General features: G+C 43.4%; 1 protein-coding gene across 1 annotated transcript in view; it reads left to right on the top strand.

Annotated features, from left to right (window-relative positions):
* The window catches only part of LOC141129299 (bromodomain and WD repeat-containing protein 1-like), a 189139-nt gene that overhangs the window by 120250 nt on the left and 55247 nt on the right, over positions 1-13642 (top strand). The window contains exons 21-24 of the mRNA XM_073617246.1: positions 1259-1393; positions 4895-4962; positions 9804-9999; positions 10079-10201. Coding sequence (XP_073473347.1) covers positions 1259-1393; positions 4895-4962; positions 9804-9999; positions 10079-10201 — 522 coding nt within the window. The remainder of the gene's footprint in view (positions 1-1258; positions 1394-4894; positions 4963-9803; positions 10000-10078; positions 10202-13642) is intronic.

A 13642-nucleotide genomic window follows, 5' to 3' on the forward strand; every position in this document is an offset into this window, starting at 1 on the left:
GAGCAATTTTTTTATTGTTTACACACATTAAAATCTGAATTTTATGCTAGAAATTACTTTAAATCACCCAACAATTACTGTATATGTTTTCTGAAAGCAGAGTCCTTTTTGTTTTTTGTTTTTTTAATCCAGCAAAGATTTTTATTAAAAATGCAGCAACATACATTGCCTACAGTGCATAGGAGTGTAAATTACAGCGGAAACACCCTCCACTGAGATCAAATCCAGAAAGGTATTAAACACAATAATACATTACCAAAGTCAATTTGCATAAAAAGGAAAACCAGAAAACATTTATTTTTTGACCTTTCAGAGATTTGGACCATTCTGTCCACTCTTGAGTATGCTATCATTATACCCTGCATAAATGAACCAAACTAGCCAACACTGAGCCCAAGCAGCCTATCCATGGTCAAATAAATCGGTGCAAGCCCCCGGAACATCTGACCACCATGCCCATAACCTCTCAAAAAGCAAAGGCGATTTAGAATAAAATTGTAATTGCAATTTTGTATGTTGCATCATATTTGTTAATCAAATGCATAATTTCAGGAAAAAATACTAATGAATTTTAATGCAAATAAAATATAATACCCATTTTTTTTAGAACAATATAAAAGATGGAGTTCCATTGAGTAAATGGATACCAAACATGTCAAACCTTAAAATTGTGTGCTCCTATGAAATTCCAAGAAACTATGGTGCCCAAAATTTTCCACAGATTACACTTTAAAAGCCTTTGCAAGTTCAGTTTAGTGTTCACTGTGAATTATGGCCACAGAGCTATTGTGACTGCAACGTTCCTGTTAACATCTTACATGTGGTGCAGTTAATGTTTGCATTTGTGTAGGGGGATATTTTAACATATTTATTTTTTAACTTTTTTTTTTTTTTGCTTCAACTGCTATCACAAGGGGGCTAACAACCCCCCCCCCCCCCCATGTTGATAGCATAGCAGATTACAGGTGCACTTTATGAAGACTTTAGAGCTGGCTCCATCACTTTTACTTGAAAGCCAATTGAGGCTGAAAAAATCCACAGCAAATTCATGGATGAAGCAGCCATGAGCTTGTTTTTAACCCCATGAATACCAGGATGTTTATAAATGTACCTTAGGTAGTGTTGCACTAAGCCCATTATGAGTGAGTTGACCATTGCTGACATCTTCTGAAAAAAAGAAGCTTGGAAGTTATGACACACTGGCCGCAGTTTTCTTTTCTCTAGCTTTTTATATGTCAACCATATTGATATTATTCAGAGTGACTTCTGTGTCCGTGATCTGCGAAAGAAGATAGTGCGTCGCAGAAAACCACCACGGCCTGATGTAGAAGAACTTATAGAATTTTCTGCTGAGGAGAAAGAAGAAACCATGTCTTCTGTGGATGAGGAAGAAGTAAGGAACTGCAGTTGTAACATTATCATTGTGCTTAAAGTGATACCAAAGTCTTGTTTATTTTTACACAAAAAAAAAAAAAAAATATTTTTACCTGCTCTGTGTAATGGTTTTGCACAGAGCAGCCCAGATCCTCCTCTTAGGTCCTTCGCTTGTGCCCTCCCTCTTGCCTAGTGCCCCCACAGCAAGCAGCTTGCTGTGGGGGGGCACCCGAGCCACTGCTCTGTGTGTCCATTCAGACACGGAGCTGGGTCTTGGCCCCACCTCCTCTATCCTCATTGGCTCGCTGACTTTGACAGCAGCGAGTGCCAATGGTGCCTGCTGTGTGTCTCAGCCAATCAGGAGGGAGAGTCCTGGACAGCTCAGTCTCTCTTGCAACATTGCTGGACCGAGAGAGGGCTCAGGTAAGTATTAGGGGGCTGCTGCACACAGAAAAAACCTTCTGCTTTTAGATCCACTTTAAAGTAACTTTGCAAACTCTGCATTTTCATATGTGTACAGTAACACCTTTTATCATTGGTTTGTTTTTCCTGAGCCCCAGTGAGGTGATGTAGCCTAGGTTGAGGTGATTCCTTAAAGGAGACGTCCAGCCTGAGCTCATTATCTGGGCTTCTCCTACGGGTCACAGGAGTGCAATCCGTTTTGCACTCCTGTGACCCGTTTTTCAGCAGAGAGCGGTCTGAAGTCCGCTCTCTTTTGATGTCACACAGATCAGTCCAGGCATCGCGTCGTCATGACAATAATGTCTGGATCCGCCAGGTGCCTGGACTGATAGCCCTCTCAGCAAGTCGCTGAGACGGCAGATCCCCGCCCCTCCACAGCTCAGCGCTCCAGTGAGCGTGGAGAAGCAGTGCTGCCGATTGATAGTCAGCAGCTCTTTGCTCGAGGAGCTGAGGGAACCGATCCATTGGTGGTGTTCAGTGGCTCGGTTCTCAGTGCAGAGACGCCGGGGGACAGATGCAGCATCAGACCAATGCTGCATCCTCCTAGGTCAGTATGATTATGGGTAAAAACCGGATTCCCATACTTCTCTTTTAAGTGGCTGAAACACTGAATCTTTTGAAGCAAGCTGCATTGTGAGTGGTTGCAGCAACTAAGAACTGCACAGGCAACGAGGTTCACAGAATTGTTTCATCTCTGAGCTGGCATCTCACACCAGGAAGTAGGTGCTGACACTGAAGGGGGAGAACTGTGATTTGTGAGAGGTAATACATGTAAATGTGAGGCCTACACTTTACTCAGCAAGACTGCAATTAGGCTGCGTTCACATCTGAGCATTTTGAACTCGTAAAACGCCAGAAAAATGCCCAACAAGCAAAATCCCATAAATTTTAATCGCACCTGTTACCATCTGAGTCATCTGAAGCTCAAAGTACGTGAGCTTCTTTTTGGGCTGATTACAGGCAGTTTTCTGCTTTTTACATTGGTGACCTTTTGACCTTTATTAAATTGCGGCCAAAACACGCGACTTTCTGCCTGAAAATGAAACGCTAAGGTGTGAATGTAGCCTTAAATTAAAACCTATGATGAAGTTTCTGGATAAATTACTGCAGGTGCCTGTAGGTAAAGGGGGTGAGTGATGGCCGCTTACAGGTTCAGTTCAATATGAAAAATGTATTTGAAACTCAGTCCACTTTATGGTAGACCTGGGGTGTTTTAAACTATTTAGGGATAAAATAAGGAGTTAGAAGCAAATGTAAAGAAGCGACTACACATGCTTTTTCTGTATCCTGAATACCCCAGTTCAGATTATCCTTCCCTGCCCATGTATGCGTCTATTGGTTAGGCACAGTTAAAATGAAGGAAGGCGATGGAATGATCTTAAACTCAGTGCTGTAAGGCATTAACACATTCAGCTTCTAATTAAATTCTTGTTTCTAGGTAATGCCATATTTATGATGGTATGCACTGTGCTTTCTGTTTAGTGCAGGACAATGATTTTTTGCTTTAAAAAGTTTGTAAACTCTTGTGAAAAGACAAAGGCATAATGAGCTAGTATGCATTGCATACTAGCTCATTATGAAATACTTACCTTAGAACAAAGCCCTCCAGCGGTGCCCGCACACTGCTGAGACGGCTGTCCTAGTGTTTTTTCCGGGTTTGCGAGTTGGCGGAGCTGTGATAATGTCACTCCTACAAACGCGTGGGGGAGTTGCCAGTCACGGCACAGGGCTCTGAAGAAATGTGGAAATAAAGGTGCCACTCTAAGTGCAGTAAAACACATGGAGTTTAATAAAAACTGTAAGAAGGTACATTGTAAACAGGAATGTTGGCAGAAGCTGCCGGATATTCTGGAAGTGGGTCTGATCCGGTTCCTGGATTGCAGTGGTCTCCGGTGGACAGGCTGCGCCGATGGATACTGACACTTCCTGTCGTTGGAACGCACGCTGTGAACCAGGGGGATGACGTCACTTCTGAAAGTGGGAACGAATAGGCGACGCGTTTTGCGGAGCTACGCTCCTTCCTCAGGCCTAACGTGGGCTGTGATTGGGCAGGGCTTATACAGCCAGTGGGTAGCGCTGATAGGTTGACAGAAAGCTCCATGCATTGGATAATGCTACGATCACTCAGAACTATTGAGGAAGTGGCTGATCAGATCACATCAGATACCGGGTTGTGTTAATATCACAGTGCATAAATTACATTAAAAACAAGCTAAAAATGAGAACGCACATAAGGGACTATGTGTGTGTATGTGTAAAGGGAAATCAATGTAAAACCAATTGGAAGGCCTTTTTTCCAGTGCTGATGGTGCCGCGTGAGCCCATGAAGCAGGGGATAGCACAGGATGCTGAGAAAAGGAGGATAAAAAATGTGCGGAATATGAAAAAGGGGAGGAAGGATTGATGTGCAATTTGAAAAAAGGTTGATGGATGAAAATGAGTATGAAAAAGGGGGGGGGGGGGGGGGGGTTATTAGAAAAAATCAAAATAACAAAAACCATAAAGTGTAAATAAATGAAAATAAATAAAATGAACTAAATATACAGAGGAAAATGGAAATAAAAATAAATATATATATATAAAAATAATATATATGAAAGTAAAAATAAGCGCAGGCTTACCTATAGGTCAAATTCAGTAGTAGAGTTTACTTCCTCTTTAATGCTCCTCTCCCTGTGCAGTTCTGTCAACTGCTTGGTTGAATCCATACTTTTTTTGTGGCTAATTGATTTTTATTTCAGTTGTTACTGAGCAGGAATGCTTGCTGCATTACTTTTTGTATACAGGTAGCCACCAGAAAGCACATCAGAAGACATCATTAAAAAAGTAAACCAGCAGAAAGCATGTAAAAATGTCATGTCACTTCAAAGATTAATTAAAATGTCCACATTCACTGTAGATGGGCAGTGTGTTCAAACTACTGGTATCTAAATTTAAGTGAACTTTCTGTTTTGGGTGGAGCTGGAGTATTGCATGTCCTTGCTACTTTTTATTGCCCGATTGGTATTACATGTTAATGTCCAGCATTTTTAAACACATAATGGTTTTTCTGCCATAGACAGAGAATCAAGCAGAAAATTCATCGGATGCTGCCAGTGATGACGAGGAAGAATGGGGAAATACAAGGTACAGTATTCACTATTGACCTATGTGAGCCTAATGAAGCACCTACCTGTCTGAGTGACTTAAAAAGTTTCATTATCGGTGACAAACTGATCCCCCTTGCATACTATTACTCATCACGTGCTCCAGAAGCATGATACAAATTTATAAGTAGCATGATAAAAACACTTTGAATGTTGTGTTATCAAAATACACTAAAAAGCCTGTAGGGTTTCTAAGGTGTGTAGAAGGGTAACTGATAGACCCACCTAACATTGAATACGCCCCGCTTTTGCCGCCCAAACCGCATGAAAACCACTAGACCTCTGAAAGTGTGCTGTGGTATCTGGCACCAAGCCGCAAGTAGCAGATTCTTTAAGTCCTGTAAATTGTGAGGCGGGACCTCCATAGATCAGACCTGTTTTTCCAGCACATCTTACAGATGCTTGATGGATTGGATCGGGAGAATTTGCAGGCCAAGTCAACACTTAGAACTTGCTCAAACCATTTTTGCAGTACGACAGGGTGCATTATCCTGAAAGAGGCCACTGCCACCAGGCAACTCCGTGAAGGGGTGTACTTGGTCACCAACAATGTTTAGGAAAGTGATGCATGTCAAGTAACATCCACATGAGTGACAGGACCCAAGGTTTCGCAGCATCACATTGCCCAAAGCATCACATACCGCATCCGGGTGCCTTCTATTCCCCAGGTCAGCGACATGTGCACACACACCCGGCCATCCACATGATTCAGAAGAAAAAGGGCCGGCCCAAGACATTGTGCTGCCTGGGCCCAAGAATGAAATGCTGCCCCACTCGGAAAAAAAATCACGTCCACCAAAAAGCCCCCACATTCATTATTTTATATCATAATAATTAAAACTAAAATTAAATTCATCAGAAAATCTGATTTACATGCAACAGCACCTTGTCTATATGCAAAATTATATCACAAATCATTACGTTCAAATCCAAACCTTTTTTTTTGTTTATAGCACAAAAAATAAAACCGCAGAGGTGATCAAATACCACCAAAAGAAAGCTCTATTTGTAAGAAAAAAAAGGACATAAACTTTGTTTGGGTACAACGTCGCACGAGCGCGCAAACGTCGGTTAAAGCGACGCAGTGCCGTATTGCAAAAAAATGGCCTGGTCATTAAGGGGGCAAATCCTTCTGGGGCTGAAGTGGCTAGTCAGGGCTGGGCAAGGGAAGTCCCTATCGGGCTTTCATGTCTCATCAAATTGTTATGTGTGTTTGTACTTAGTTTTGATTCAGACTCCCACAGACAATGCTGCTATGGGGAACTCACTGGTGGCAAAATGGACAGGGTGAGGATCGTAGGCGTCTGCAGCCTGTTGCATTAGGGTGTGTCCCCCAAAGCTCAAACACACGTGTGTGTGTATGTGTGTGTGTGTGTGTATATATATATATATATATATATATATATATATACACACACACACACATTATATTGTCAAAAGTATTGGGACACTTGCCTTTACACACATAATTTAATGGCATCCCAGTCTTAGTCCGTAGGGTTCAATATTGAGTTGGCCCACCCTTTGCAGCTATAACAGCTTCAACTCTTCTGGGAAGGCTGTCCACAAGGTTTAGGAGTGTGTCTATGGGAATGTTTGACTGTTCTTTCAGAAGCGCATTTATGAGGCACTGATGTTGGATGAGAAACCCTGGCTCTAACGCATGCCAAAGGTGCTTTATTGGGTTGAGGTCAGGACTCTGTGCGGGCCAGTCAGGTTCCTCCACCCCAAACTCGTTCACCCATGTCTTTATGGACCTTACTTTGTGCACTGGTCCAAATCATTTGGTGGAGGGGGATTATGATGTGGGGTTGTTTCTCAGGGGTCGGACTTGGCACCTTTAGTTCCAGTGAAGGGAACTCTTAAGGCGTCAGCATACCAAAACATTTTGGACAATTTCATGCACCCAACTTTGTGGGAACAGTTTGGGGATGGCCCCTTCCTGTTCCAACATGACTGCGCACCAGTGCACAAAGCAAGGTCCATAAAGACATGGACTTAGCAGGGGTGGTGGAAAATTAACTTCATGTGCAATTCACATTATAATAGTGACTAAAACATATAAAATTAAGTGTAACAATGTAAAAAATAAAAATTCCAAGGTGCTATAATGGTGTGAACTATCCAACTAAAAAGTTGTTGCACTTGAAGTTTTTTGTATTACAATTATCTGTAGAGGGGTTTCCACCATCCCTGCTAAGTTTTATTAGTTATGTCTTGTTCTCCGTTTGAAGTAGATGTGAAGTTGCATATCACAGAGACCAGTATTGTGGTAATATTGTGCCCCACCAGGCCGCCCCCCTCCCCCCATGGACAATGTGCCTGGCTGCAGAGTTCATCTCATCTCCCCATCCCTGCAGTAATGTACACTGATTGGCGGCACTGATTAGCACAGAGGAGATGGGGAGTTTCACATTGAGCAGATCATAAGGCTTGCCAGAGCCCCTCTGCGTCAAAACTGTCAGCTAATGTAACTGCATTGAGAAATCAGCTGTCACAACTCAGCGGTGATGTCGGGGGTGGGCGGAGCCACGGGACTGAGAAGCTATCAAACACCAGCCAATCATCGGGCTGTTTAAGAAAAGGGCCGAGCCACATAAATGTAGCGGCCCGTCCAGACCCCATCCCATTGGCTGGCGTTTGATAGCTGTTTGGTCCCGCCCACTCCCGACATCACCACTGAGTTGTGATAGCTGATCTCTCTCCCTGCATACAGTTACATTAGGTGTCACAGACTCAGCGGCTCTTTTTTTCAAACCATGATTGTTTATCCTGCAAGACACTCACAATCTTCATTTCATGCTGATCCAGGTAAGCTTACCTTTTACCGGGGCTATAGCGATTCCTAGACTTTTGCATGCAGTTGCAATAATGATTTTGGCCGCTAAAAACATAAAGTAAATCAAAGTGTGTGCGTGTCTCGGCACATTCTCAGCCGGTTTGTGTCTGCTTCTTTAGTAATATTCACCATAGTAACTGAGTATATAAAAGAGTGTAGCCTCATCCAAAATTGGAGAACTTTAGGGCAAGTCCACCATATGTGCAAAATTTTGCCCAACTGACCACAACCCCTGAAGCAGGAAGCTGACGAGCATGGGAACATCTTCAAGTATCACCTGGCATAAACTTTTATACCCTGCTTCAATCAGAGCAGTATTTAGCACGCCTTTGTGGATACAGGTACTCCAAAAACTCCAGTCCTCCACCTCAGGAGCTATTTTCAGATCCTTAACGTGTCACCTGGTAAGAAAGTTTATCAGATGGAGTGATGACCAGTTTGTATAACGTAGATGTGCACCCCTGCAGTGGGGTCTTTTGCATACATCGGTTTTCAAACATGGTGCATACTGCTAATCAGGACTATATTTCTGTATAGTGTTCAGAAAATGGTAAATTTGCTGCAGATGGAAGTTCTCTGAGGAAGGCATCTCCAAGCTGCGAATAAAGTACGACGAAGGATATATCCCTTTTATGATAAAGAAAATCCCCTATATCAGGGATCTGCAATTAGTGGACCTCCAGCTGTTGCAGAACTACAAGTCCCATGAGGCATAGCAAGACTCTGACAGCCACAAGCATGACACCCAGAGACATGATGGGACTTGTAGTTTTGCAACAGCTGGAGGTCTGCTAATTGCACATCCCTGCCCTATATGGTAGAGTCCCTTATTCAACTACCAACCAAACCTGATTGCTTACCAGGTGGAAGAGGGGGTTGTTGAAAAGGGAAGCCACAGGTATATGGGGAGAGTGCAGGGGCCATCTTCTACAGTTAATTCCCCATACATTTATGGAATGGGAGAGCGTACGACATAAGATCTGCTTACGATTTTTATTTTTCCAATTTGGAGACTTGTGTGGGGGACCTTTTGGAAAAGGTCCCGGTGGCCTGAGTCTAGATGGAGGGGGTCTCTGATCCCTCTCCGGTGATCTCTAGGAAACTCTTCTAGAGGTGGGGTTTTGTAGGTTTGTGGTCTGGAGGTTTCCATATGTATTGACTGGTTACCTTACCACCTTCCTGTCGAGGTGGGGGAACAGTGACGGGCACTGTAGTTTCACCCTCCCCAGCCATGATTGTACTCTGCAATTCAAACACTGTCCCTGTTTTGTAGTCTCCTACATCTCTACTGATTTTTTTCTTTTTTTTGTTCAAGCTCTTCCATTTTCTTATAGCTTTTTAAGGCCAATAGACCATTTGGAGGGGGTCCAAAGTATTGAATCTATCGCAATTGGAAAGCAAGTTATAGCCTGTAAGGACACCCAGTCTGGCCAATAATAGCTACTATGGAGCAACCTTCAGATTTTTGATGAGTTGCTTATTTACAATTTTGCATACCTAGTCCCAAAACCTAAAGATTTGTTATCTTATCAGAAACCTTTAGAAATGGTAATTGTGCCAAAGCAGTACCCTGAAAGATTTACCTTTTTGTCTTGAGTTCAGGTAAATATCAATGCACTGTCTGTGCTTAGGCACTCCTGTTCTGTAGATTTGATGATGGTACTACTGTATCAGTGTAATCGTTGCTAGAGAGGACCAGCAGTAAAAAAAATCTCCCAGCTCTTGCTTCAGTCGTTCTGTGAATCCCTTCTTTCTCTATCTCTTCTCTGATTCTTGATCATTACGCCACCAATTATGGGAGAAGGTGGGGCAACTTTGACATAAGGAAGCAAAGCCCCAGTTCCTTATGAAAATGGCTGTCCTAACACAGTGTGGAACAAAGCATGGTGAACAGTAGTGTGGAAAACCTCAGCCCTCGGGAACAGCTTCCAATGTACAAGGCCCTCTTTTAAAGCAGTTTTTTTACCTTTTCTGTGTTGTAGTGACTCTTCCAGCGAGTATTCTGATTGGACGGCAAATGCTGGAAATAACCTGCATCCTCCTAGCAGAGTTTCTGCGAGGCAAAGAGCTAAAAAGTTTATCAGCAGTTCTGAGGATGAGAGCTCTGCAGAGGAGAAATCCCCAGAGAAGGCTTCAACTCCAAGACAGAGGTCACCCGAACCCAGAAATGAGAATGAGGTATGCTGCATGCTGAACATCCTTTTTAGTCGGCTAGTGTTACCCCATTCTAAATCTGACGTTTACATTTGTTTTCTAGTCTGCGGAAGGTGTTCAGAGGCTTCCTGTAAGCAGAGAGCTCTCAAATGAATGGCATCCTTCAGTATGGATCACAGATACAAATCCTCGAAGGTCCCCTTTTGTCCCACAAATGGGAGATGAAGTGAGTTAATAGATGAGTGAGACCTTTTTGTCAATATCTAGTGTTCACTTTCTCAGGAGCTTTTATAACCTGAAATGTCAGGTGGTTTGGTTAAGATATAGTAAGCATTGTACAAGAATCAACCTCAACCTAGTATCTGCATTTACCATGTGCTGATGAATATTTAAATGTATTGAAATAAATATATATATATATTACAGCTGCGCGATTAATCGTTAGGAATCGCAATCTTTTTCCCTTCCTGATCTTCAAAACAGCATGTCACAATCTTTACAGAGTTCTCACAGCTGGAAAAAAAAAATCCAGGCAGCCTGCCAAGTTTTATTACAACACTGTAATTAGTAGAAACTTTATCTTTTCGTTCTTTTATCAAAGGAAAGAACTCTGCGTGTAGATGAGAGAAGTTTAACCATTTAAATATTAAAAACAGTGATGAATCCCGCGCCACAAAATAATTAAAAAAATGCTAATGAGCTGCTATCCCCAAAAACTGAATGATAAAATAGTGCATAGAGCTGCACGATTCTGTCCAAAATGAGAATCACAAATTTTTTGCTTAGAATAAAAAGATCACGATTCTCGCGACGTAAAATCTTTCACATTATACAAAAAAAAAACTTTACTGGTTAGATTTTTTTTTTTTTTTTTTTATTCATTAAAGTAATTTTTTCCAAAAAAATTGCATTTGAAAGACCGCTGCACAGTGTGACATAAAATATTGCAACAGCCACCATTTTATTCTCTAGGGTGTCTACTAAAAAAATATATGTTTGGGGGTTCTAAGTAATTTTCTAGCAAAAAAAAATCATTTTAACTTGAAACCAACAAATGTCAGAAAAAGGTTTAGTGTTTAAGTGGTTAAACTTTTTTCACTTACACAGGAAGTCTATTCCATTGATAAATTGTTACAAATCCCCGTGCTGGCTCTCGTGCTTGCGAACGCGCGTGGCCGGCCATGTGCATCCGGGTCCCCCGCTGTGCAGCGGGCGCACACCTCCGGCGGCGCTCCTGGGCAAAGCCGTATATATACGGGATTTCGCCCAGGAGAGCCATTCTTTCGTAGTATATCTGCGTGAGCCAGTCGGGAACCGGCTAAAGGGTCTCCCTTCTGAGGTGTTTTAATACTACACCCAAGTACTCTTTTTGTGGCTAGTAAATGTCTTCAAAAAAGAGGAGCAGGGCTAACACTACAGGGAAGGGCACACCAATGTTGTCAGTAGTTCCTCATGAACCTAGTGGTATCCCTAGTGTTGTATCCCCTGAAAGACCAGAGGCTTCCGGGCAATCTGAGCCGCTGCGCCTATCTGGTATTGTGCCTGCAGTCAATGCTACTGCTTCACCCTTTATCACTAAGGATGAACTGTCCTCGGCCCTAGCCGGGTTAAAGCACAGGATTGCTGGCATGACTGCCTCCATCCCGCAGGGTAGCAGAAAGCGTGACAGATCCCCCTCTCCGGAGCCTCCTAGTCTGGAGCAGGAATGGATTAAGGATGGGGAAGAGCTTAAAGCTCAGGACTCTGTGGAGGGCCCGTCAGATAAGTCAGCTTCCGAGCAATCTGGAAAAGAAGATATCCAGTTGCTGTCTGCCTCTCAGTCGCAGAGGCTTTTGATCCTTACTCTGACCGAAATGGTTCATTTTGCCTTTAAGTTACCTCTTGCAAAGGTGACTGAGCCCCCCTAGTCCTCTTTGGGATCCCTGAGGCCTCTTCAGGCCGCACAGGCTTTCCCCCTACACCCCCTGTTGGAACAGGCGGTGTATGCTGATTGGGAACATCCTGACAGGTTTTTTTATTTCCTCCTAAGGGGTTTTCCCTTTTATATCCCATGGATGAAAAGACTCTGACAAGAAATTGGAGTCATTATTAAAGGCTTCCTTTTCTTGGGCCAGTTCAGCTATTCAGCCAGCTGTTGCAGCAATTGGTATCTGCCAGTCTGTAAAGGATCAGGTCAAATGCCCTGATAGGCCTAACCGGGAGGATGATTTGCCTGAAAGTAAGACAGATATTTCTCGAGCACTGTGTTTTGCTATTGACGCCTTAAATGATTCAATACAGCAGGTTTCTCGTTTGGCTCTCTCGTCTGTACATATGCGCAGACTCTTTTGGCTTAAGAACTGGTCAGCCGAGCTTCCTTGTAAAAAGTTATTGGCAGGTTTCCCTTTTCATTGGAAACAGTTTATTTGGTGATCATTTGGACAAATATATCCAAAAGATTTCCGGAGGGAAGACTTCTCTACCTCCTGTGAAGAAAAGCACCAGAAGTCCCTCGTTTTAAACCTCAGGGACTGCTTCCTCCAATGTCTCAGCATCAAGGCGGTTCCGTTGCCAAAAGGGGGCAAGCCGCAGGGCCAGAAGAAACCCTGGGTCCAAGATTCTTCTAAACCCAGCACCAAGCCCTCCTTTTGAGGGGACGCCCCCACTCCATCGAGTGGGGGGAAGGCTGCTGCACTTTGCGGACATTTGGAGAACAATAATTCAAGACGAGTGGGTCACCTCAATTATGTCTCGTGGTTACAAGCTGGAGTTAGAGGTTTTTAAGATCCAGTGTTACCTCGGATCCTCCAAAAAGAATCTTATTGCTTCAGGCACTACATAATCTAGTGCATTTAGGAATGATTGTAGAGGTTCCGGTATCCGAAAGAGGCACAGGGTTTTAATCAAACCTGTTTACGGTTCAGAAACCAAAGGGGGACACAAGGCCCATTTTGGACCTAAGCGCCCTGAACAAGTATCTACTGATACAGTCCTTTCGGATGGAGTCTGTCCGCTCAGTAGTAGCCTCACTCCAGAGGGGAGACTTCCTAGCCTCCATCGATATAAAAGACGCGTATTTACACATACCTATCTTTCAACCTCATCAGAGGTTCCTACGTTTTGCAGTAGAGGAACGTCATTTTCAATTTTGTGGCTCTACCCTTCAGGCTGGCTACAGCTCCCTGGGTGTTCACAAAGGTCCTAGCACCAGTGTTGGGTCTTTTAAGGGCCCAAGGGATCCTTTTGCTCGGGTATCTGGACGACCTCCTACTGAGAGATCACTCATTACTGGCTCTAGAACAGAGCATAATATGCACAGTTTTTGAAAAGCTTAGGCTAGATCATAAATACCGAAAAGTCAGCCTTGAAACCAGCCCAAAGTCTAAAGTATTTAGGTCTGATCTTAGATGCGGTTCAAGCAAGAGTATTCTTGCCATCTGTAAGGATCTGTGCCCTAAAGGTTCTGGTACGTCAGTAAGGGGCACCAGACAACCCTCCATTGGGCTCTGTATGAGTCTTCTAGGGAGGATGGTATCCTCCTTCAAGGCAGTGCCCTATGCCCAGTTCCATTCCAGGCCTTTACAACAAGACATCTTGTTGGCCTGGAACAGAGGACAAGCCCTGGATTATCCAGCGTGCTTATCTCCTCGGGCACGCTTAAGCCTAAACTGGTGGTTGCAGGATCAGA

The sequence above is a fragment of the Aquarana catesbeiana genome, linkage group LG02, assembly GCF_042186555.1.
Source record: "Aquarana catesbeiana isolate 2022-GZ linkage group LG02, ASM4218655v1, whole genome shotgun sequence".
Taxonomy (NCBI): Eukaryota; Metazoa; Chordata; class Amphibia; order Anura; family Ranidae; genus Aquarana; species Aquarana catesbeiana.